This window comes from Microtus pennsylvanicus, chromosome 11, assembly GCF_037038515.1.
Source record: "Microtus pennsylvanicus isolate mMicPen1 chromosome 11, mMicPen1.hap1, whole genome shotgun sequence".
Taxonomy (NCBI): Eukaryota; Metazoa; Chordata; class Mammalia; order Rodentia; family Cricetidae; genus Microtus; species Microtus pennsylvanicus.
The window spans coordinates 24,242,972-24,267,440 of NC_134589.1; the positions used below are offsets into that span (position 1 = coordinate 24,242,972).

The following is a 24,469-nucleotide window of genomic DNA, read 5'->3' on the forward strand; positions in this document are numbered from 1 at the left end:
TGGGAGGAAATTCTTAATGCAGAGGAAGAGGGAACATGCATGACATGCTAGTGGCACCTGATTAACAAAGTGTGGTGGCAGCTGGTGGCCAGAGGGGGCCTGGCAGGAGCAAGTCGCAGTAGGCCTTATGTTCTGCTAAGGTATCTGAGTTTTGTTCTGAAGCTAATGCAAAAATTTAAGGAGTGTAAGTGGCTATGGCAAGACAGGGGTGCGGTGTGCATCCCATAGCCTTCCCTGCAGACAGTACTGACACTCCAGGTTGAAAGGAAGGTTTAACCCAGGCCACAGTGGGAGGCACTGATGGCTAGAGGGAACTTACAGGTGAGAAAATTGGGAGTCACTAAGTGTGACTTCACCACCCCCCACAGATATTGAATTTTGTGGTGCTTGTGACCCCCAAGTTCAACTAATTCTTCTGTTCCAGGAAGCCCAGGCTTTAGAGAGAGTTGGGGCTGGGGGGGGGGGGTTGAGGAGGAGGAAGCAGGTGTCAACATGCTCTGATGTCCTCTGGGTACTTTTTGCCTACAGTTACATTTGCTCAGAACTTAGAGGTGGCCATTTCTAGGGGCATAGATAATAGAAATAGAGAGAAAGCGTGGTTTCTAGGTAACCACGGCCCTGTATGGCTGCTCAGTCAGCAAGCTGGTGGTTGTCACCACGTGAGGATTGTAACAGCCATGATGTCAGTCAGCGTTGCTACCACCATCACTCCCAGGACTCAGAAGCAGAGGCAGGGGGGCCCTTCCTAACCGGACCTTTCCTTCACTGCTTCTCTGACTAGCTGCTTCCATCTCTGGTGGATGCTGCCCCAGTGAGCTGCAGTGGGAAAGCCATGGATCCCATTTTGCCCTAACGTTCACTATTCTGAAACTGGGCTGAGCTGAGGCCGCTTTGACCTAGGATGGGACTATGGTTCTAGTCTAATATCCTAAGTCTTGTTTTAGCTCCTATAGCGGATTTCTTGGTGAAGTCTACCTAGGCTCCCTTCTAAATAAAGCCTCAGAGAGGCGGGTCTGTAAATGCTGTGGAGGCCAGAGAGGATGCTGGATCCTTTGGCCTACATGGATGCTAGGAACCAAACTCTGTTCCTCTAGAAGAGCAGCAAGCCATGCTCGACCCCAAATGGAGTCATCTCTGTAGCCCCCAAGGAAGCTCTTCCTACCTGTTTACTTAATGTGCTTGCAGAAGGTCACTTTCAATTCTGCAATTGGGTGACAAAGCAGGAAGCCTTTCTCCCCCAGGACTACAACATCGCTGATTCTCCAGATACCCTCTGTGCTCCAGTCAAGTCTCACAGACTCAACACCAGCTCCCTCCCTAGGGCTGAAATGGAACCAACCCAGATGGACTGTGCTCTGTGGTGGTCAGTTGGGTATCATTTTAACTCTGGCCACCAAGTAGAAAGGGATGAAGTTTGTTATATGTGCCTGGGTGAGCCTCTGGAGGTTACTGCCCAGCTTCCAGAGCTTGCGTCTGTTTTGCTTTGCTCACTACAAATGTCCCAGCTTTCCTTAGGTCTCTTACACTGGTGCCCATGTTACTTTTTTTTTTTCAAGACAGGGCTTTTTTTTTTTTTTAAGACAGGGCTTTTTTTTTTTTTTTTTTTTTTTTTTTTTTTTTTTTTATGTAACAGCGCCCCTGGCTGTTCTGGAGCTTGCTCTGTAGGCGAGGCTGATCTCAAACTCCCAGAGATTTGCCTACTTCTACCTCCTGAGTGCTGGGATTAAAGGTGTGAGCCATCACCGTCAGCCCATGTTACTTTTTGATACTCTAGCTGGCATTCCCCAGGCTATAGTTTATCTCATTCTAATGCAACCCAGTGGCTTCTCTTCCTTAATCATATGCCAGGCATTGGACAAGGCCAGGAGGGGATCATATGCCAGTGAACAGGATTCAAGCTCCACAGGACTCACAGACAATGAAAGGAAACAGGCTTCCAATCTACAGACCCCAAAGAGGGAGAGGTCTGTGTAGCAGCAGAACCAAGCCAGAGGCAGAAAGCGGTGGCGATGGAGCAATGCAGATGAAGGCTTTCAGATGGAGCATTCGAGGTAGAAGAGACAGCAAAGCACGGGCACATTTAGGAAGATCTGGAAAAGATCTGGGCCTATCTGAGTGAGGACCAGCAGATGCAGAACTTGGTGGGGCAGGCTGCAAAGGCAGGCAGGGGCTGCTTGTGGAAGCCCTTGAGAGCCACAGTGGGCAGCAGAGAGTCATTGAAAGCTTATGGAATGGCAGTCAGTGACCATGTGTGTCCTTAAGACAGGTTGGCAGGGCATGAGGAGGAGGAGGGCCCGAGCACAGCAGAGGAAGTAGAGACAGAAAGACCAGCTGAAGGGTGGCTGCCTTAGTAGAGAGCTGGAGGAGAGGCTGGAGGAGGCCCCTTCCAGGGTGTGTTGGTGGGAGAGATGACTGGAGCCACTCTCCTGGAGTCTGCCTTGATTTACAGTCTGGGAGAAGACTATCAAAAATCTCCAGTTTTCTCAGGGCCAGAGAAAAACCGTGGAGTCCGGGAATCTGAGTTTCTCAGCATGAGGTCAACTTGCCTTTTCCACTTCTTTTTGGGTTTTCTGGGTTTTCCCCAAGTTGTGAAGTTCACAAACAACACATCCCTTCCCCTCCTCCTGGACCTGCTGTTTCCCTTGTGACCCATGTCACCCTCTGTTGGGTCTGCCCACTGCCCACTGCTGGAGCCTGTGGGTCAGCCACTTACAAGGTCGAGGCAGGAGGATTGCTGGAATCCAGGAGTCTGAAGTCAGCCCAGGTGACGTATCACATATTGAGGGTCTTCGAAAAAAACAAACCGAAAAAGATCAACAAAAAGACCGTTTCTCCTCGGCTGAGAGAAGTTGGTTGGTGTTTTTTGAGACACTCTCACTAGGAGCCCATGCTGGGCTTTGACTCCAGATCCTCCCCGCTCAGCTTCCCCAGTGCTGGAATTACAATTTATGCTATGACCCCTGACTCCTCCCCTCCGTAGGGCCACCAGCGGGATGATCTTGTCTTCAGACTTCCAATCTTGGTCAACTGCCAGAGAAGTTTGTTTGTCAGTGGATCACAGAAACAACTGATTTCTCCAGAAACTGACCAGGGGTACCCACAAGAAGAAGAGACCCCTCTTCTTTCCTAAGGGAGTCCACTTTGCCTGGACCCAGGAAACTCCCTACTAATGAACCAGCTGGAGCCCTGACAAAAGCTAGAATGTGATCCATGAAGCTGCTGGACATTATTATAAATTTATGTTATTTTTTTTGTTTTGTTTTCTGTGCAACCCTGGCTGTCCTAGAACTTGCTCTGTAGACCAGGCTGGCCTCTAAACTCACAGAGATCCACCTGCTTCTACCTCCTGAGTGCTGGGATTAAAGGCGTGTGCCCCCACACCTAGTCACCTAGTCACTAAAATATTTACTTATATTTTTAATTATATGTGTGTGTGTTTGCGCACGTGCGCGCATGTGGGTATGTGCTGGTATCAATAGAGGCCAGAAGCACCAAACCCCCTGGACCTGGAGTCAACAGAGAGTTGTGATCTGTCTGATGTGGATGCTGGGAACAGAATTTGGGTCCTCTGGAAAAGCAGCAATACCCTAACTACCGACTCATCTCTTCAGCCATTATTGTGATTTTAGGCATGTCCAACCTGTGATCTGTAGGCTGCATGCAATTCATGTAGCCAAGAATAGCTATGAATGTCACCTAACACAAAATGGGGAAACTTAATAACATGCAATTAGGAACTGGAGAGATGCTTCAGCAATTAAAAGCACTCGCTGCTCTTCCAGAGAACCTGAATTGGGTTCCAAGTATCCAAGTTGGGATCTGAGTACCTCTTCTGGCTTCCGAAGGTACATATACACAGGTACTCACACATGTGGCACACACACACATGTAAATGAAAAAATAAATCTTAAGGAGCCGGGCTTGGTGGCACCTGTCTTTAAACCGAGCATTCTGGAAGCAAAGGCAAGTAGATCTCTGAGTTCGAGACTGGACTCAGCCTGGTCTGCAAAGCACAAAGCAAGTTCCAGGATAGCCAGGGCTACACAGAGGAACCCTGTCTCGAAAAAACAAGACAAAAAAAAATCTTTTTAAAATTACGAGGGTTTTTTTGTTGTTTGTTTTGTAACTCAGTTGCAGGGCTCTCTAGTGTGGAACTTTGTAGATGACAATGCTGTGTCGCAATGTCAGAATGTTGCACCGCTCTCGGAGGGTTTCGTCCCGGCGGTGGCTGTTGGGGGAAAGAGCAAGCCTGTGCTTTGCACGTTGCTAACTCTTCTACTCGCCGCTCTGGAGCAGATGCTCCAAAGTCCTCAGTTTTCTCAGAGTGAAGAGGACCCTGGGATTTTCCTTGCACTTTCAAAGTCCTGGTCAGGTTCCTGGTCTTCACGATGACGTCCTTAGCACCGGTGAGTTGCTGGCGTCCCGAGGGATTCCCAGATCTGGGTGATGACGCTTGGGGTTTCCCCCAGCTGATAGGAGCAGCAAGTCCGGCCCTCTCCCAGGCCGGGCTTTGAACGCTTGAGGCTACATCCAGCCGGGGAGGCCACTGAGTCCCCCACATCCCTAGACCACCAGTTCCGGGAGTGCCATGGGACAGCTGATAGCCAAACTGATGCGAATCTTTGGGAGCCAGGGTGAGGGGCGCATTGGACAGCCCAGTGACCTTTTTGAGTCGGCTGTCTTCTGGGGCTCTTGGGATTTGGGGGTCGTCGGGGAAGACGGACTAGAACTTTGGGTTCTAGAGTTCATTCTGTGAATTCCCATATGCTCCATGGCCTCCTCTCCGCTCTCCCCCCTCGCACCCTTCCTGTCCCTGCCCTTCAGTGTGCTCAGTGCATGGGGGTGGGAGAGCTTCCTGCCCCTACCCCACCACCCAGCTGTGCTGAGTGCAACCTGGATAAGTAAATTTCCTCCGATGGTGACTTCGATGCCCCCGTGCTTCGGACCCTCAGACAATCGCTTTCTAGAAATGTGGAGAGGGAGATGGAATGGGGTCAGCTCACTTTTCCACGTTCCTGGAGAGGTTCTGGGGTCCGGTCCAAGGGCAAGTGAAGTGGTACAGTCCTAGTCCGCGGGGGATGCGTTTCCCAGCGCACCCTAGAGATGGTGGGCGGGGAACGGAACGACGGATCGACACGACACAGAAAACTGAGATACTGTCAAAGTGGTTAGGTTCGGAGATTTCCAGGAGAGGGGTGGAGCCGGGAGAGGAGAGGGCACCCAGGCTGGGAGGAGGGTGAGGACAAGAAGCCTCCTGGGGACACCCAAGCCCATTGTTGTCGGGGTTAGCTCTGACCTTGCCCTTCTCCTGGATTCCTCCAGAGCACAAAGTCATCATCGTGGGACTGGACAATGCAGGAAAGACCACCATTCTCCACCAGTTGTAAGTAACGGCAGGGCGAACAGAGCGGGCTGGGCCTCACACCAGACTGATAGTCATTTGGACCAATCACCAGAGCCCTTCCCTGGGTTCCTGGGCAGCGGCAGACGAGAATGATGGGAGGACGCTGGTGTGACCTTTCGGACTTAGTGGCTGTAGGCCTGGATTTGAATTCTGCAAACTGTGGGCGACCCCCAGTTCCACCACCTCCCGCAATCAGTCTTGATCTCACGCACCTCAGTCCTGGCAGGTTTGGAACGCCAAGAGGTCTATCTCCTCGCTGCTCTTGGCGCCCCCTGGCGGCAGGGCCCTTCTCACCCTTGCACCTCGCACTTAATCACTCAATTGTTAACTGCATCCCGATCTTCAAATCCCTGGGCGGACCATGAGCTCCCCGAAGCTCTGCAGCTCCGGGTGTATCGGACAAACTGCGCAACCAGCCACCAGCGCTTTCTCTCCTGATTTTTGCTTCTCTGACAAAGATATAGATAGATAGATATAGATATATATCTTTTATTATATATAATATATTTATATTATATAAAGACATATATAATTTATATATATATAAATTGATTAATATTTAGAAAAAGAAAGGTCTGGCGGTGTTGGTCAAAGGCGCTTAGGGGAGTGCTTGCCTAGAATTCTGGAGACTCTAGATTCCTGACACCATTAGATTAGAAAAGAAAAATTCAAACAATACGAAGTCCTCACTCCCAATCTTCCTCCTTATATCTTCTTGGTAAGCTTTCAGAAAACACGTGTAAACCGGACATAGTGCTCCTTGCCTACAATCATGGCCCTCTGGAGGTTAAGACAGGAGCATCTCATATTTGAGGTCATAGAGATACGACCGTTAAAAAAGAAAAGGAAAGAAAAGAAAAAATAGAAAGAAAAACAACCCCCAGGGGGAAAAACAAAATGAAAACAAACAAAATTTTATTTTATTTTATTTTGCCTTTAAACCAGTAAAGGGTCTGATGGTCCTCACTCGGATCTACGTGGTTCTTCACAATCCCACAATCCCAGTGTGGTCCACAGACCAGAAGCCTCTAAGATTGTTGTCTGGGGTCGCAGGCCAGGCCGCACTTGGACCAACTCACACCTTTCTTTTCCGACACCAGTCATCGGATGTCCACCAGCGACAGTTTGGTCGCCAGGGGCTGAGTTGTTCTGAACTGAACTCAGCCACTCTAGGAGTAGAGGTACGATGCCAAGAGCTGGGCCGAGACCTCAGAACCTTCTTTTGCCTCTCTAGCCTGAGCAATGAGGTGGTTCACACATGTTCCACCATTGGTAGCAACGTGGAAGAAATTGTTCTTCGGAAGACCCGCTTCCTCATGTGGGACTTAGGGGGCCAGGAGGCTCTGCGCTCCTCCTGGGACACTTACTACTCCAGTACGGAGGTGAGGAGGAAACCAGGTCTGGGAGGTCCAAGAGGTGACTGCATTAATCCCCTTGCTAGTCACTATACTCTCTGAGCTCAGCTTCTACCACCTGGGATGTGACTGACTAACCGCTACTCAAGCTGGGCTGAAAGGGAACAATAAACAATGTGTGAGATACTTAACTGCGTAGCATTTGTAAAGATTTCTGAATCCTAAAGAGCAAAACCATTAAAAAAATAAAAATTTAAATATATAAATAAAAATATAAAAGAGAGAAGGGCGTTGTCAGCATGTACCTTTGATCCCAGCACTCAGGAGGCAGGGGCAGGCAAATCTCTGTGAGGTCAAGGCCAGCCCAGTCTACAGAGCGAGTTCCAGGATAGGCTCCAAAGCTACACAGAGAAATTGTGTCTTGAAAAGTCAATATATATAAGAAAGATTTTCAAATCCTAAAATGAGTGTGGTGGTCCATGCCTAGAATCCCAACACTTAGGGGACAGAGACAGGTTCGACTGCCTTGGGTTGCATACCAAGATCTTGTCTCCAAAGAATAAAATATAAGGTGATTAAAATGGGTCCAGCCTGGTGCAAGTGGCAGGCTGCACAGTTCCTTTTCCGTGGGACTGGGACTTGGGTAGGGCAGAGGCCTAACCGTCGATAGGAAGCATCTTCACCAAAGAGAAAGCTTGTAGCTCACATCTCGCTCCTGCTGGACAGTTTGTCATCCTTGTGATCGACAGTACAGACCGGAATCGGCTGCTGACCACCCGGGAGGAGCTGTATAAGATGCTGGTCCATGAGGTAATCCCCCTGAACCGGGAAGCTACCGGTGAGACTAGCTATGTGCTCCCAGGCTGGTCGGTGCCCTCAGAACGACGGAGCCCAGAAGCCAGAGTTGCTGGCTCAAAGACAGCTCGCCACCACTCCCTGTGAGACCCTGAGCAGGCTGCTTGGTTTCTAATAAATTGTCTCACTTCTACCAATAAGGAGGACCGTTACATGGGGATGGCGGCTCTTACAAGTTAGATGGGGATGGCGGCTCTTACAAGTTAGATGGGGATGGCGGCTCTTACAAGTTACATGGGGATGGCGGCTCTTACAAGTTACATGGGGATGGCGGCTCTTACAAGGTAGATGGGGATGGCGGCTCTTACAAGGTAGATGGGGATGGCGGCTCTTACAAGTTAGATGGGGATGGAGGCTCTTACAAGTTACATGGGATGGAGGCTCTTACAAGTTACATGGGGATGGAGGCTCTTACAAGTTACATGGGGATGGAGGCTCTTACAAGTTACATGGGGATGGCGGCTCTTACAAGTTACATGGGGATGGCGGCTCTTACAAGTTAGATGGGGATGGCGGCTCTTACATGCAATCTGGACAGCTAAGGCTGATGCCTATGAGGTTGAAGCCAGCCTGGGCTCTACATAGAGTTCCAGGCCAGCCTGGGCTACAGAGTAAGAGTCTGTTTGTTTTGTAAGCCACAAACAAGCAACAACAATAACAAAACAATGTCTGAGGTTCTCGTAACCACCCTGAAAGCAGTCGTAAAACATCCCAGGAGCTGATGGGGTTGCTAATGTCGGGGTGGGCCATGGGCGTCTCTTGCTAAGACAGTTGGGCAGGGATCCCAGAGGACTCTTGAGACTGTGGGAGGGAGGCCTGGCTGGCTGACCTGGGTGGGGCTCTTCTGCCCACAGGCGCTTCAAGATGCCTCAGTCCTGATCTTTGCCAACAAGCAGGATGTGAAAGACTCCATGAGCCCAGCAGAGATCTCCCAGTTCCTCACGCTCAGTGCCATCACGGAGCACCCGTGGCATATCCAGGGCTGCTGCGCCCTCACCGGAGAAGGGTCAGTTCCCCACCTTTCCCTGGCCTGGCCCAGCCAATGGGCAGCAGGTTACAGGAACCCCTCTCCTGTCTCCTTCCAGTCAGGATGTGGCCCACAGTTGACTCCAGGCCCAGTAAGCTGGACACAGGCCCATAACTAAGGCCATGGGAGCCTGCAGAGTCCCTGTGCTCCAAGGTCTTGCTCTAATGGTAAGCACTAAGACTCCCCCCAAACAACAGGGATGGTAGGGACTGAGAAACTCTTCGGAGAAGTGGATACTGTGGCAGAAGGGCCAGGGTAACCGATTTTGTCTAGGTGGTGGGGACAGCTGAAATCCTAGTGAAGAGGGAGAAGCTGTGGAAAGACTTCGGGGGACCGGCCTTCAAGGCGGAAGTCACCGACTCTCTGACTGTTTCTTTTCTTTCTTTTTTCTTTTTCTTTCTTTTTGGTTTTTTCGAGACAGGGTTTCTCTGTGGCTTTGGAGCCTGTCCTGGAACTAGCTCCGTAGACCAGGCTGGTCTCGAACTCACAGAGAACCGCCTGCCTCTGCCTTCCGAGTGCTGGGATTAAAGGCGTGTGCCACCATCGCCCAGCTTCTCTGGCTGTTTCTTACTAGTCAAAGGAGGGGGTCACACTTCCTTCTCCCCCAGTTCTGCAGGGAGTGACTGGCATGATTTCTTCATTAAGCTTTTCTGAATGCCTTTGTGCCAAGTACTGTTCTGGGAATTAGAAAAAATTAAAACAAAATAGTGGTGAATGAACCAGACAAAACTTCCTGCCTTGGGGCTGGGACGTAGCTGCGCTCGCTTGAAGCCCTCAACTGTTTATTGCAGACTTGTAATACTTGGACAGTAGAGGCCAGAGGATCAGAAGTTCAAGGTCATCCTCGACTATCCAGTGAGGGCAAGGCTAGACTGGGCTAAGTACCAAGTCCCCACCACAAAAATCAAAACAGAGAAAGCAAGTGAAACACAGGAAGGTGGAGAGCAGAAAGAAAGATTGGGACTTAGTGGGCACACGCCCTTGATCAAATACCTCAGAGTGTGAAGGGCTGGACTTCTCCAAAAGGGCCGTCCAAGAGGCCTGGATATTTCCTTTTATCTCCCCTGTCTAGATACTTTTTTGAAAAAAAAGAAAACTTTAAATAAGTGAACCCAAGGAACCACAGATTTCTGGCAATATGTTTCTCACCCCATTAGGGACTCTCATCATCTCCCATCTACATTCTCATTCACAGTACTCCCTGGGCCCCACGTGCCCTTCCCTGGAACCCCGCGTGCCGTTCTCTGAGCCCCACGTGCCGTTCCCTGGGCCCCACGTGCCGTTCCCTGGACCCCACGTGCCGTTCCCTGGACCCCACGTGCCGTTCCCTGAGCCCCACGTGCCATTCCCTGGAACCCCGCGTGCCGTTCTCTGAGCCCCACGTGCCGTTCCCTGGTACCCCACGTGCCGTTCCCTGGGCTCCCACGTGCCGTTCCCTGAGCCCCTGCGTGCCGTTCCCTGGGCCCCCCGCGTGCCATTTCCTGGAACCCCATGTGCCGTTCCCTGGGCCAGGCTAAGCTGGGTGATGACAGACATGGCCAAGTTTCCACTTCTGCTCTGGGGCGTTTTTCACCTCATGAGGAGCTTGGCTCTTCCCAAGCCTTTGAGGTCACACTGCTACTGCCCCTAGTGACAAAACAGGACACAGAAGTCTGGCCCAGAGACACTGCTCAGGGGCTCAGGAAGGTGAGTCTCCGAGCTGCCCCAGAGGAACTTCTGGAGTTACCTAGACCTCTGACTCCTTATTTTTGGGAATTCATTTAATGTCCATCCCGTCTGCTAGACTGTGAACCTCGTAGGACTTCTCCCCAGGAGCCCCAGCCCCCAGCACAGCGGTTCTGCTGTGCTCTGGAATTCAGCTCACTTCCCTTCTACCATTAAGTGATTGGATATAACCTTGGCTACCCTCTCAGTCCGTCCCAGGCCGAGGCTTGGAGCTTTCCAGCCCTCATCTTCTGGGAAATGCTGACGGTCTTTCGTGCCATCCCTTCCTCCCTGCAGGCTGCCAGCTGGGCTTCAGTGGATGCAATCTCAGACCATGACCAACTGAAGTTGCCGCCTGAGGCCTACCAGAAGCCACATGGTTAACACCGGTGACACACCCCGTCATTTGCTGGTGGAAGCGGGGTGTCTGGCTATGGACAGAGAGACTGCCACTGGCCCCTCATTTGTCACTGAGGAGCTGGATCAAGGACTTCAAGATGGTGCTGGCAGAGCCATAGATGAAACTGTCCCCGACTCCATCACTGAAGGTGTGAGGAGACACGGGGAACCTGCTGGGTGTGTTGGAGGACCCCCTCCCAGCCTTCACCTTCTGTCTGCCCGGAAAGCAAGAGATGTTTGACACTGGGCCATATTCTTTGGACAAAGGAGATCCCGATAAAGGAGCCAACGGGACCGGGCCAAAACTTGCCTGGTGTGGTGAGATGGATCTGTGGAGGATGGGAGGACAGAACCTTCCGGACAGAGGCAATCCTTCACACTGCAGGAATCGATGCCCCCCATCCCCCTCCCCTTTCTGCTCCCTCTTGGGTGCTAACTCTGACTCCAGCTTTTGGGGTCTAAGTCACCACGTGGAGTCTCTTAGTGTTCTTCCAGTGTGAGTTTTTACTCCTCTCAAATGTCAAGGTTTTCTCCAGGACCTACTTATTTGTCTTTGGGTCATGATTTTTTTTTTTAAACATTGCATTAAAAATTTAAAAGTGAAGGTATTTAGTAAGTGTCGTTGAAAACGTCTCTCCTCTTATTTCCGTCCGTTCCTAAAACTGGATTTTGTTTTTTGCCTAAAGGTTTGATGAGATTTACCTTGGAAACGGGGTTGGGGAGCCGGCTGCTTCAACGCTCCTTTTGGTTAGAGAACTTGGCTATGGTTGGCCGGGTTGAAGGGCATTGGTACCCGCTAACCAGGACTGGGGTGGGGGGTGGGGGTTCTTGGCCCTAGAGTTAGTGGTGATGAGAGGCTTGATAATGATCCACTAAGAAGGGGACCCCAGAGGGAGGAAAAGGCCCCACTGTCCTTTAGAGGTGATGCTAAAGATGGATTGGAGGCCCTTGCTGCCGTTCAGGGATCTAAACAGGATAGCATGTCCCTTTTGCAATCAGGCAGTGGACCTCTAGGTATCTTCAATTTTGTAGTTTCCCTGAGATGTTGTTATGAAAGAAAAACTTGTGAATTCTAGGCATTTCGGTCATACTTTATGTTTTCCTTAGGTTATTTTTGACATAAATGTTCTAAAAACACAGCAGGGACCTAAAAACCTTTTCCATAGAAATTCATTCGGATAAAGCCTTCCTAGCACATTGGGGGTATAGCTCAGTGGTAGAGCATTTGACTGCAGATCAAGAGGTCCCCGGTTCAAATCCGGGTGCCCCCTCGCAGCACGTGGCTGTGCAGCTTCTTTTGCTAAGCTGACCTAACTTGAAACTTTAGAGAGGGGTACTCCCCGAGTCCCCCGTATTTTGCTGACCCTGTGGGCCGACCGCTACCCCGAGGCAGCCGCTCGTGAAACGCGTGGAGTGGGTGGGTGTTACTCAGGTGCCGGTGACCTCGACGGCTGTCCCTCGTCAGGGAGAGCTGAGTGTCTAGGGTCAGGCTGAGGTTGGAGGCAGAAGGTCGGGAGAAGTCGCGTGAACGTGTAGGAGGGAGAGGAGAGGGCACGCGGAGAAATAGTGGCGGAGCTGCAGAGTGGGACCCCGCCCAGAGGCGCGCCCCGGCCGCCAGGGATCGTCTGTATCTTTCTGGCTACTTTTTCTCGGACTGGTGGAGGACTCTCAGAGCGCCAGGAAACACTTTTTGTTTTCAAGCAAGCAGTCGGCACGTTAGTTCCTTATAATTCCTGAGAACTTCAAACACGATTCTGCCCTTACTTTTAGAGATGCTTTATTGCGCCTGCGCGAGAATCACATTTAGTTGTTACTGGCGCGTGCTTGTCGGCAGAGGGGGTATAGCTCAGTGGTAGAGCATTTGACTGCAGATCAAGAGGTCCCCGGTTCAAATCCGGGTGCCCCCTGCTGTGTGTTTTTCTTTTTACACATCCAGCATTTATTTAGCTGGCTTCCTTACGTTCCAGGTGTTTTTATGGTAACGTTTCGTTCTCCAACTTCCAGACAGTCGGGAAGCAATGACGGCGGTAGCGCCTCTCAGAATGTGATCACTAGCAACACTTTAGGTCCATGCTAGAAATGAAGATTCCTGTGAAGTAGCCTGAGGTGGGGCTAGAAATGTGTGTTCTGAGGAGAGCTCCAGGCGCACGCCCAAGTTCTAGAGGCTTGCGTTTAGAAACTTGTAAACAATACTTCTTCTAATACTTCCAAGTTGCTGCTATTGCCTGACCCCTAATAAAAGACCTTATAAAATTGCAGCGCGGGCACCAAGCCTGGCGGTGCACGAAGACACCAGACCCAGGTTGGAGGTCCGTCATGGGACGCTCTAGAGGCTCTCCGTGGCGCCTGCGCCGGCGGAAAGAGACCGGAGAGCTGCAAAACGCTAACCCGCTGGCTCCTCACAAGTCCACTGGGTGGCGGTAGGAGGCCGCAGCTGGAAAAGACAGCCAATTCGGTTCTCCCCGTCCCCCGCCCCGGGCTGTCCAGGGAGAATTCAGGTTAGGATTTGAGGATTCTTCAGGTTAGGATTTAGGAATGCTGTGGTCCGCTTGGTGGGGCTCACACCAGTAATCCTCTCAGTAACCAGAAACAGGAGGCTTGGTCCTGAGTTCGAGGCCAATCTGGTCTAAAATGCGATTCCCTGTCTGGAAAAAAACAGCAGTAACAACCAAAAACTTCTGCTGCAGCGCTTGCCTTGGCCCCTAGTATTCCACAAAGGGTTGAGGTCGGAGAGAGGCAGCCTCTGGACTCTTGGAACAGCAAGAGAGTGGAACTGTATCCTGAAAGAGGAGAGAGAATTTAGTTTTCATTTCCTTCCTCGGGTCCTTCCTTCGGTCTCCGTATCAGGCTACCCACCTACTCAAGACCACAGGCTACTTCTCCTGTCCCCCCTCCCCAGCACCCTCCTTCTCGGGATGTGCCCCATGAAGCAGCCTCTGTACCCTTTCCTTCCAAGCTCTTCAGATCTCCAGCAGGGAGGAAGCCAGGGCCCCTCAGTCCTCTCCACTCTCTAGGCCCCAGTTCTTCGCCTTCACACAAAGTAGGTCACAGGCATCTTTGCGCCTTGACCTGGTTCTGTGCCGTCTATCAAATCTCCTAAATTGCGGGTATTTTTATTCTCTCCTGGAAGGAAAAAAAAGGTGCCCTATTCCCAGAGTACGGTTGGTGGCAGTGGGCGCCACTTCCAGGCGCTGGGGTCTAACTTTGACTGGGTCTGACCTCCTTGGGGAGGGGGCATCCGTGCTGCTCCAGAGTGGGAATGTGCCAGATTCCTGCACCTACATGTCCTACCGGGCTGGGGGTCGGAGGAGAGCCGGTGTTGGAGATGGGGTGTGAAGCAATGAAATGGGGGATGCAAGTCACACCTCTGCTGGGGCAGAAGCTGGGGGGCTCTGCTGCGGGCGAGTCCTGGTGCGTGGGTCGGTGTCTACGCTTAGGCAGAACACCAGGAAGCCACAGAAGTCTAAGAACCAGCTCAGAAAGTCACATGCCCTGGGGATGAGCGGCAGGAGCCAACGGCCCAAGTAGGGGCGCTTCCTGGGGGTCCTCCCCTGCAGCCTTTTTCCCGGTCTTCTGGGCCAGTCGCGTTCTGGTGACCAGAGGTGTCTCGGCGCAGTACGGGGTCCGGCGGGGCGCGGCGCGGCGCGGAGCTCCGGGAGGCGGGGACCCCGGCGTCGCGCCCCGCCCTCCGGGCCCTCCCGCCCGCGCTCCCCGAGGCCGCAACGCCGCGCTTTGCTCGCGGTGCCAGCTCCGCTCCTGCTTCCCACTCGCCCAGCCCGGGGTCCCTTCCTCTTCAGCCGCCAGCGCGGGGACCCTGAGGCCGTCCGCGCCCACCATGCGGGCTCAGCTTTGGCTGCTGCAGCTGCTGCTGCTCCGCGGGGTCGCGCGCGCTCTCAGTCCCGCAACACCCGCAGGTAGGGCGCGCGGGCAGGGCAGGTGCAGACTCACCAGCAGGGCGCGGGGTATCGTCCGCGGGAGGCCGGGGGACAGGGAGACAGGGACCCTACTTTCCCTGTGTGCGCACAGAGGGTGCGCTTCTGTCGGAAGGACGTGGAGGAACCCAGCTGGGGGTCCCCTAAAGAGTCTTAGGGACCGCGATCATTCCAGAGAGGCGGTTGCCTTTCCATGCTCTTTCCTGTTGCCACCCTCAGCTGCTCTAGGCTGGGTTCCAGTTGGGCTTGAAGACAGCGTGGGAGCCGCCGGAGGATGGGGACACCCTAGCCCAGTCTTTCTCTCTGGGCACCAGCGTGGTCGTCTAACTTGCTTCCCCTACCTATTGCGCACGGGTGGAGAGGCAGGGGCCCTAGGAAAAAGCAGCTTGCTGTTCCCGAACCTCCCAGAGTCAAGGGTCTCGTCCTGTATGGTTCTGCTTGGCTCTCAGTTGCCCTGTCTGCGTCGGGGGGTGGAGATGGGGGCTGGAAGGGGGGAAATGGAGGAGGAGCTTCCATTCCGCACACTCCTCTTTCCCCTAGACCAGTTTCTCAAGCCATTTCTTCCACTTGGAGATGCTTTTGGAGATCTATCTTGAATCCCTCATGTTATCAAGAAAGGCCATTTTTCAATACATAATTTAGGTTCTGCACACAGACTTCCTCTGGGACTGGGAATAGAGAATTGGGTGGCCCTGATTTGGGGTCAGGGAAGGGGTAGTTCTTTGGGATGTAGCTATTGGCTGTTGTGTCAGCATTGGCCCTAACTGTGTGACTTTAATGATCACAATATGTTATTCAAATGAATCTCTGTTGGGATGAGAATGGTATGGCGGGGGGGGGGGGATGCTGGTGATGACAGTGGGGGCAGAGGGCAGAGAATCACGTGTTCAGAGACTGGTGTGGAGCCTACAGAAGGTGGCCAGACCCTTGGCTTCTAGTTCTGCTGTCTCACTTACTATGTGACCTTGGGCAAGTTACTTGCCTTCTCTGGGCCCGTTTCTTGATTTATAAAATGAGGTTACTGGCAAAATCTTCGGCTTTTGGAAGTGACAATGAAAGGTCTTTCTGCTTTTCATGATATTCTTCCCTCTCAAACGTGGACAGACAACCGATGATTTGCTTTAAAATGGAAAATAGGAAGGCACTGGGAGGGTGGATTCCTGAGTTCTTGTCAGCCTTAGCCTGGTGTGTTTTCCGGGCTCAGATATGGCTGGGTTGGTGAGGGGTTTGGGCCATGGTGAGCTGGTGTGTTTTCTGAGCTCAGACATGGCTTGGTTGGTGAGGGGTTTGGGCCATGGCGACCTGGTGTGTTTTCTGAGCTCAGACGTGGCTGGGTTGGTGAGAGGTTTGGGTCATGGCGAGGGTTGCTGAAGGGGAGTTGGCTGCCTCAGGGGTCCAGGGCATGTGTCACCTGGGTAAGTACAGACTACTCTGCTTTTTCTGCATTGAGATTCATCTGGGAGATGAGGTATGGACTATATATGCAGCAAGCAAGACTGAGGTTAGACCCGAGGAAGCTGTAAAAAGCCATCCGGGCAACTGGTGACTCTTCCGGCTTCAGCTGGGCCTCGTGGTGGTGGTGGGGTTCGTAGAGGCCATCAGAGGAGGTGTGCCAGTGGGGAAGACTGGGACCGAAGTCAGTCCCGTCAGGGAGTCACTGTGACCAGCGAGTGTAGCATAGAGGGGCTCCAAGGAGGCCCAACCCCAGAAAAGGCAATGGTGTCCCCATCAGGGCTGGCAGGCTTGGCAGCAGCAAGGTCCCCCCATCCCTAGAGCCTTAGAGTGGGAACAGGAGACACCAATGACCCGAAGTGGGAGTCTAATGACAGGGAGACCAGAAGTCAGTAGACAAACATGAAGACAGACAAACAGATGACAGACAGGAAGATGGCCTCAGAGCCATCTGAGGAGTGGACCCTGAAGGTCTGGTCCCAGGGGAACCAGAGACAGCCAGGGCATACACAGAAGGCAACCATTTCCAAACCTGCCAGGGCCACCAAAAGTGTCCTATTCTCTGAGTCAAGGCTGCCTGTCTCGAGACCGAACGGAAGTCTCATGACCTCTCTAGCCATAATCTGACTCCAGCTTCCTCCTTGCCCACCAGGGACCTCCTAATAACCTAGTATACTGTGACACAATGGCTGCTTTCCATCAGCTCCAGGACTCCCTCTTCAGAGAGACCTCCCTCTCTAACCTGATTCGCTGTGCTGCTGATCTATGGGAAGAGGTCTGGAAGGTTTGGGCTCAGGACCAGGCCTGCCTGTCACTGGGAACTCCTCCACCTCCTCACCACAGCTTGTGTGGAAACCTACTTAATCAATGTGTGTGGGAAAGCTGGGCGAGGTGGGCCACACTGAAAGCAAGGCCACTTGGGGGAAGAATGACCAGAATGATCGGAAGTTCAAGGTCATCCCGAGCCGCCTAGTGAGTCTGAGGCCAGCCTGCTACTTGAAACTGTTTAAAACAAAACCGTTGAACAGTGAGTGTGTAGGTGCTTCTGACTGACCACTTGCTGAGTAACCAGAAAGCAGAGGGTTCGTCCCCCCACTGGGTTTAGTCATCATTGTCATTCTCGTGTGTGTGTCTGTGTGTGCGCGCGCACATGCATGCACATATCCATCACACAGCCACCTGGTGTCCGTCTTCCTTGTATATGTTTCTACCTTTCTAATCTGTGAGGTGAGGGGCAAGGTCTCTGCAGGAGGGACTTTATAAGTAGGAAGTGGGATTTGTTAAGCCTGGGGGGACCTCGTGTGAAGCAAAGAACAGGACCCAGGTTGGCTCTGAATTCATCGTGTCACTGAGGATAACTTTCCGCTTTTGCTCTTGTTGCCTCCGCCCCACAATCCTGGGACTCCAGGCACAGTGCCGTCTGGTCATATTCATGTGGCCCTGGAGAATCGAACCCAGAATGCCCTGCATGCTAGGGAAGTGTTCTAACTGAGCTGCATCCCCAGACCCAGGGAAGGTCAGCTTTGCTGGCTGCTTTGTGAACACAGTTTTGTTAAAGTTTCCACCTAGCAAGTGGTCGAGCTGTTCTCACCCCATCTTATCCGTCAGAGATGGAAGCTTCCAGAGGTTGTAAACTGTGGTGTTGTGGTTCAAGGCTGGACCTCCAGCTTGGTGGTAAACATGTCTCTTCCACTGTTGTGATAGAATAGTGGGGGGTCTCCAGCAGGGCTGTGCCAGAGGGAGGCTCTCCTCGGCCCTCTGAGCCTGGGTGCTGGCTTCCCCTTCCCCCTGCCAGTGTCCCCCCTTCACTCACTGGTCCTTGCAGTACCCAGAATTCTAGATGCACAGGGAGTAAAGAGCATGATTGATGGTCCTGGAGGCTTGGGTGGTGCCCCGGGCATCTGGGGGAGAGGGAGAGAACTGTCAGGAAGACTGTGGGAAGCAATGACATCTTGTCACTTCATCAGATGGAGAGGGCTGTTTAGCAGCAGAGTGGTCCTGACTGAGGCCACTGTGAGTGGCTGGTGGCTGGATAGCAGGACTGGGTCCTAGAGGGCCTCAAGGAATGTGAGGGACAGCAGGACCTGGCCATGAGAGCCCCCAGATCAGCAGGAGGGATGCGTGAAGAATGGAAGGACCAGTTTGAGTGACAAATGGGATTGTGGGTGGGTCAAGCCCCGGGTGGTGTAGTCTGGCTCCCCCTCAGCCTTAGAAGGGTTGTGCCAGGTCGTGGGATGGGACCTTTGTACTCACACCACATCAGGTCACCTGTCTCCTAGGACAGCTCCCACATTCAGGCCAGTGATACCCTGGGGCTGCCCTGCACCTTAAGAGACCGCCTGAGAGTTTCTAGTCATTTCTTTTGTAGCCCAGTCTGATTTTTTTAAAATATTTATTTATTTATTATGTATACAATATTCTGTCTGTGTGTATGTCTGCAGGTCAGAAGAGGGCACCAGACCTCATTACAGACCACATTGTGAGCCACCATGTGGTTGCTGGTAATTGAACTCAGGACCTTTGGAAGAGCAGGCAATGCTCTTAACCACTGAGCTATCTCTCCAGCCTGCCCAGGCTGATTTTTAACTAAAGATTCTCCTACCTCAGCCTCTGGAATGATGGGAGGACAGGGTGTTCCATCCTTCCATCCTGTTAGCTTCCTACTGCTTTTTTTTTTCTTTTCTGGGATAAGATCCCATTATGCAGTTCTGGCTGACCCAAAACTTGCTATGTGACCAGGCTGGCCTTGAACTCACAGAGTTCTGCCTGTCTTTCCCTCCTGAGTGCTGGGATTAAGGGGCATGTGATAGATACTATGCTTGTCTTTATTGCACTGTGTTCTGTGGTTCTAACCAGACTGGAGCCAGCCTGCCTGAGTTCAAATCCTGAGTTCTGCCTCTCTTCTGGAAGCAGAGGATGGAATGGGTGCTGAGAGAAAGCAATAGGGGCAAGGGTGTCGGATGTCCTAGGGTGTCTAGGCATGCCACCTGTTGTGTGACCAGCCACCTACACTGGCTCCTGGCATGGGCTAAGAGGTGACATCCTGGCCCATCCAACTGGGAGGGGCGAGAAATACAGACACGCTGAAGCCGGAAAGACACATCTGGGGAGTTCAAGCTCTTTGTGGCATCCTCTGCCCTTCCCCCACCATCCTGCACAGAACCTGCGCCCCTGCTCCTGGCTGGTTGGAACCTCATCTCTGATTTTATTCAGTACTCAGGGCAACCTGCATTTGGTGTGGTTGTCACAAAGGGAAGCTGAAGCTTACAGAGTTAAACTGCCAGGGCCCAGCTTGAGGGCGGTGCGCTGGAACGGACTGTTTTGTGGGTCTCCCATCTGACATCCCTCTCCATAGTCAGTCCAGGCTTGGTACTTCCTGCCAGTCCACACATCAACCCTTCCACTTGGCCTGCATGTGTACCTTCCTAGTTCTGACTCCTGCCTTCCCCTCGGGGCTACTTGCAGGAGGACTTGGGGAGAAGGCCACCCAACTTAGCACAAACAGCCTGCCACAAACACCCGTGGCCTTGGCTGAAGTGGCCAGTCAGCTTGCGTGGGGCCCAGTGGTCTTCAGCAGCCACCTAGCCCAGGGCGCTCAGCCATGCAGTAGGTGTCTCAGGGGAGAGGTCAGAACTGCCCCTCTGCCCATTCTCCCTGAGCATCTGGCTATGATTAAGGGCAGAGACGTAAGAGGGGCCCCGGCAAGAGTCCAGCAGGCACCAGCCGCCAAGAATGACTTAATTGGATAAAATGTCTAACGACAAATCTGCACTCCACAGCAGCATCCTGGCGAGGCCCCAGGCCTGGTCCAGCCAAGCCTGTTTCAGCCTCTGTCCTTGCTGCTACCCGAGAGTTATCCCCCAGTGGAGTGTCCTCAATTATGCAGTGATGGATGGAGCGCTTACTCTTTGCCAGGCGCTCTGAGGAGAGTGGAGAGAGGCCTGGAAAGCACAAGTCTCCCCAAGAGAGGGCACCTAACCCTCTGAAGTGGAAAGGGGTGCTTTTCAGTATCATTTTGGATCAGTTTAACAGCCCAAAGACGGCTGGAGTCTTGGAACAACTGCATCTGGGCGGCCACTTGCCAATCCTGTGCTCAAGACAGACATTACTAATCGATCATGACACTCTCAGCTGCTAAACACAAATGAAGTCTTGGGATTCCTATCTAGAGTGCTTCTGGCTGCCACTTATTAATGAAAGATGGTATTTGTGATGAAACCTCTTTGCCACGCCCGCTGGTTTCTCTGCCCCCTTGTTACGCAAGGAAAGTGATTTGCTGGAGGTCAAAGCTTGAAAGTAGTGATGGAGCTAAGACTTTGCTCCTCAGTAGGACAAGGGAGCCAGGTGTGGTAATACACACCTTTGGCTCTAGCCCCCCAGAGGCAGTTACAGGAAGATCTCTGTGATTTACATAGCAAGTTGCAGGTCAGCCAGGGCTAAGTATTGAGATCCTGTTTCAAAACAAACCAACCAAATTAAGTGGGCAGGGGAGAACCCTTTGTTTCCCGGGACTGTCTGATAATGTCTGCAGATATATTCAGCAGTCAAAGCCAGTGGAGGAGGGAGGAGAGGGAGGTGCAACAGGGTCCAGTGGGCAGAGAAAAAAGATGTTATTAAATAGCTTACAAAACTATGATCCTGGCCAGCAAGTCACCAGGCTTAAAAATGGGCCAAAGACATTTTCCCAAAGAAAGTATACAAACAGCCAATATCACATGGAATGATGCTCGTCGTTATTAATTATTAAAGAAATGCAAATCGAAGCCACAGGTACATATCACTTCTTGTCCGTTGATTAGAATAGCTACTCCAAGACCCTGGGAAATAACAAGACTTGACGATGATGCTGTGAAGAAATAGGAAACCTCTGGCAATATTGAGAAGAAAAACTGGCCTACTGAGTCTGGAGAGACGGCTCAGTGGCTGAGAGCACTGGCTGCTCTTCCAGATAACCCAGACCTGGTTCCCAGCAGCCACACAGCTACTTACAACTATCTGTAACTATGATTCCAGGAGATCCAAAGTCTTCTTTTGGCCTCCATGGGCACTATATGCAAATAAAACACCCATATATGTAAAATAAAATGAAATTAAAACAATTTTAAAATATACAAACAAATGAACTAGTATAGTTCATATGGAATGTTCCGTATTGTTGTATGGAAAGAAATGGAATTACCGTAGGAGCCAACAATTCCATTTCTGGGCACATAACCCAAAGAATTGAAAACAGGTCCCCAGAGAGATGCTGGTGCCCTTTGTTCCCCTTAGAATCATTCACAACAGCCAACTCATGAACACAACCCAAATTTCTACTGTCAGATGACCAGGTAAGCAAATGTGGTTTAGCATGGGACACGGTTTAGTCTTCAAAATGAACATGGCTGAACCGATGTTATTGTGCTAAGTGAAATAAGCCAGTCACAAGAGATGTATTGTATGAGTCCACTTATATGAGACATAGAGAGTATTCAAAAAACCAAGAGATAGAAGGTAAAAGGCCAGGTGGTGGTGGTGCATCCCAGTACTCGGGAGGCAGAGGCACGTGGGTCTCTGTAAGTTCAAAGGCAACCTGGTCTACAGAGTGATTCCAGGACAATCAGAGCTACACAGAAAAACAGTCTTGGGGAAAAAAGAAGAAGACGAGAAAGAAGGTAGAAGGATAGAGTTGGGCATGTAGATCAATGATAGAGCCTGGCACGTGAGAGGCTCTGAGTTCAATCCCCAGCACCTTTAGCCTCTGAACCAGATTCGTGTTTACCAGACATACCTTCAGATTCTTGTTTGTCAGACATACGGTGTTGAGGGGGTTTAGCATTGCTTGTGCATGTTCCTGGGCATGGTATAAGGCACACGGCTCTCAATCTGTGTTGTGAACCTTCTGTCCTGGTCATCAAGTGTCTCCAGACTCAGTGATGCTGTAGTGTTGAGGCTTCTGCAAGACAGGCGGTCTGGACCCCTTCTTAATCCTTCCTCAGGACCGCCAGCACTCAGCATTCTGTCTCTTCTCGCAGGCCGTGGAGAAGGCCAAGGCTCTGGCTGGACTGTCAAGAGGACCAGGCAAGGATGGAGTCGGACAGCCCGAGAGAGTCCTGCGCAGGTTTTGAAACCAGGCAGGACCCAGCTAAGCCAGGACCTGGGTGGGGCCTCCCTGGCCATTGACACATTACCGGACAACAGGACCAGGGTGGTGGTAAGTTGCTCAACCAACGCGGCGGGAGAGTGGAGCTGGGGTCTGTCTAAGTGTCTGATGTGGAGATTGGAATGGTCGGCGATCCTAGGGAAGAAGAGGCATGCTGACTTCAGGCTAGGCCATACGATCAAAGCATCTCCGAGTTTTGTAGGCTGCTGGCTTCTGCCAGAACCCTGAGAAACGAAGTAACCTGCTCCAGGATGCACGGTCAGGCTGGCACTGAGTCTGCATGACGTGACTTAGGGAGGACAACTCTGAAGGTGGCACAGCTGCCAGTCCAGGCTCCACTCCATCGCATCTGCCTCATCTGTAGACTGCGGGGCCCTGAAGGTTAAGGACAGGGGCCACAGCAGAGGCGGTTGGCAGGGAGGAGGAAGTTTCTGGGCCTGGGAGCGGGGAGCGCTCTGGGGAGGAAATACAGCTCTGAAAGCTGAAGGGCCTCTGCATCCACGTGTGAGTGTGAGTTGGAGGCCTCTGCATCCACGTGTGAGTGTGAGTTGGAGGCTTCTGCATCCACGTGTGAGTGTGAGTTGGAGGCTTCTGCATCCACATGTGAGTGTGAATTGGAGACCTCTGCATCCACGTGTGAGTGTGAGTTGGAGGCCTCTGCATCCACGTGTGAGTGTGAGTTGGAGGCGTCTGCGCCCACGTGAGTGTGAGTTGGAGACCTCTGCGCCCACGTGTGAGTTCTGCACCCACGTGTGAGTGTGAGCTTTGTGTGTCTGTTTGGTTTTGAGACAGGTTTCACTCTGTAGCTTTGACAGGCCTTGAGCTCGCTCTGCAGACCACGCTGGCCTCGAACTCACAGAGATCCACCTGCCTCTGCCTCCAGAGTGCAGTAAAGGTGCTCGCCGCTGCCACCCGGCTCCAGAAGCTTTCTTACATGCCATCCTTTGGCTGCAAATGTAATTTTCAGTGTGGCCAAAGCTGTCATCAAGGGAGCTGGGCTGTGACCCAGTTGATTGAGTGCTCACTTAGCATTCATTAAGCCCTGGGTTCCATCCCCAAAACTGCATAAACTGGGTGCGGTGGGTGGAGCGTGCTTGCAATCCTAGCTCCCAGAGGTGGAAGTAGAAGGGTCAGAAGGTCAAGGTCATCCTCGACCACATAGTAAGCCCAGGCTACTTAGACCCTATCTTCAAAGTAAACAAATACATAGATATAAAAATTTGCCTCAACTTAGCAGACTGCTTACCTGCTCCACGGTTGCAACCCTACACTTCCTCCTTTGTCTCTTAATCATTGGAGGATCTCTGTGAGTTCGAGACCAGCCTGGTCTACAGAGCAAGTTCCGGGGCAGCCAGGGCTGTCACACGGAGAAACCCTGTCTTGAAAAACCTAATAAATAAATTAATTATTTTTCCCCCTTTCAAAGCTTGAGGGCATCTGACCATTTTCTTCTAATGTCACTGAGAAGGGATATGTTGTAACCACAGAGCATGGCTGCTCGCACCTTTAATCCGAGCACTTGGGAGGCTGAGGCAGGAAGATAACTAAGAAATCAAGACCAGCCTGGGGTACCCAATGAGACCCCCATTTCAGCACACATCCACCCCTGTCTCACACCTGTAATCCTAGGATTTAGGCTGAGGCGGGATTGCTGAGAGTGTGAGGCCAGTCCAGCCTACAGAGCAAGTCCCGTCTCAGAAACGAAAACTGAGGTTTACTGTCTCTCTTATCCCTGACCTGGTTATACACTTCTGAAGGCTTTTGGAGTGGTCACTGTCACTACCGCGTTCTGTCTGGGTTGGCCTGGGATTGCGATATAGGACGGGCTAGCCTTCAACCGGAGCCACCACACTGTGTGGGGTGCCCACCAGAGAAGACTGACAGGAACGGGTTTAAGCCCATAGAAAGTCTTCATTAGCCAGTCAGCAAATACGCTCGATGCTTGGGATCCCAGTGTAGCACCGAGCCTTTCTCAGGGTGAGCTTTTAAGCACGAAAACCGTACTCTGGGTTGACATCCTTCTGTTAACAAGAGCAGTTAGCCAGAAACAGAGCCACAGAAGCCAGAAGCCAAGGTCAGTACATTTAGAGACTTTCCCAGAACTATGGACGTTGATGGATTAGGCCTTTGTTTTTGTTTTGACGGGTGGTACTATTTATGTGTTGAGTTTCGTGGCCTGAATGTTACTTCCATCATGGA

At 51.9% G+C, this 24,469-nt stretch overlaps 2 protein-coding genes and 2 non-coding genes across 8 annotated transcripts in view; all 4 read left to right on the top strand.

The window, feature by feature from the left end:
• Nucleotides 1-4,470: 4,470 nt before the first annotated feature.
• On the top strand, nucleotides 4,471-11,296 carry Arl5c (ARF like GTPase 5C). 5 transcript variants are annotated; one of them, XM_075990872.1, is made up of 6 exons: nucleotides 4,471-4,634; nucleotides 5,323-5,383; nucleotides 6,639-6,786; nucleotides 7,486-7,569; nucleotides 8,469-8,620; nucleotides 10,643-11,296. In XM_075990872.1, exons 1-6 carry the CDS (start codon nucleotides 4,589-4,591, stop codon nucleotides 10,689-10,691), a joined length of 540 nt encoding a protein of 179 aa, XP_075846987.1. In that variant the 5' UTR covers nucleotides 4,471-4,588; the 3' UTR covers nucleotides 10,692-11,296. The 5 variants fall into 5 exon arrangements, 3 of the variants coding, with proteins under 3 accessions (XP_075846987.1, XP_075846986.1, XP_075846984.1); XR_012912291.1 differs by lacking the exon at nucleotides 4,471-4,634 and adding exons at nucleotides 8,700-8,808; nucleotides 9,837-10,327 and having other exon boundaries at nucleotides 4,646-6,786; XM_075990871.1 differs by lacking the exon at nucleotides 4,471-4,634 and adding an exon at nucleotides 4,646-5,172.
• Nucleotides 11,297-11,943: 647 nt separating this feature from the next.
• Trnac-gca (transfer RNA cysteine (anticodon GCA)) lies at nucleotides 11,944-12,015 on the top strand. The gene has a single exon. It is a non-coding gene; the product is annotated as a tRNA-Cys (tRNA).
• Nucleotides 12,016-12,579: 564 nt separating this feature from the next.
• Nucleotides 12,580-12,651, top strand: Trnac-gca (transfer RNA cysteine (anticodon GCA)). The gene has a single exon. It is a non-coding gene; the product is annotated as a tRNA-Cys (tRNA).
• A 1,681-nt stretch (nucleotides 12,652-14,332) lies between these two features.
• Plxdc1 (plexin domain containing 1) overlaps nucleotides 14,333-24,469 on the top strand; it is a 55,683-nt gene continuing 45,546 nt past the window's right edge. The window contains exons 1-2 of the mRNA XM_075990873.1: nucleotides 14,333-14,658; nucleotides 22,143-22,321. Coding sequence (XP_075846988.1) covers nucleotides 14,580-14,658; nucleotides 22,143-22,321 — 258 coding nt within the window. The 5' untranslated portion in view covers nucleotides 14,333-14,579. The remainder of the gene's footprint in view (nucleotides 14,659-22,142; nucleotides 22,322-24,469) is intronic.

Bases quoted from the DNA above. Each gene is read 5' to 3' on its own strand.
- Arl5c (XM_075990869.1), top strand. From the start codon at position 6,361: ATGGTCCTCACTCGGATCTACGTGGTTCTTCACAATCCCACAATCCCA. The intron at 7,570-8,468 runs GTAATCCCCCTG...TTCTGCCCACAG, and splicing joins ATAAGATGCTGGTCCATGAG to GCGCTTCAAGATGCCTCAGT. The intron at 8,621-10,642 runs GTCAGTTCCCCA...TCCTCCCTGCAG, and splicing joins TGCGCCCTCACCGGAGAAGG to GCTGCCAGCTGGGCTTCAGT.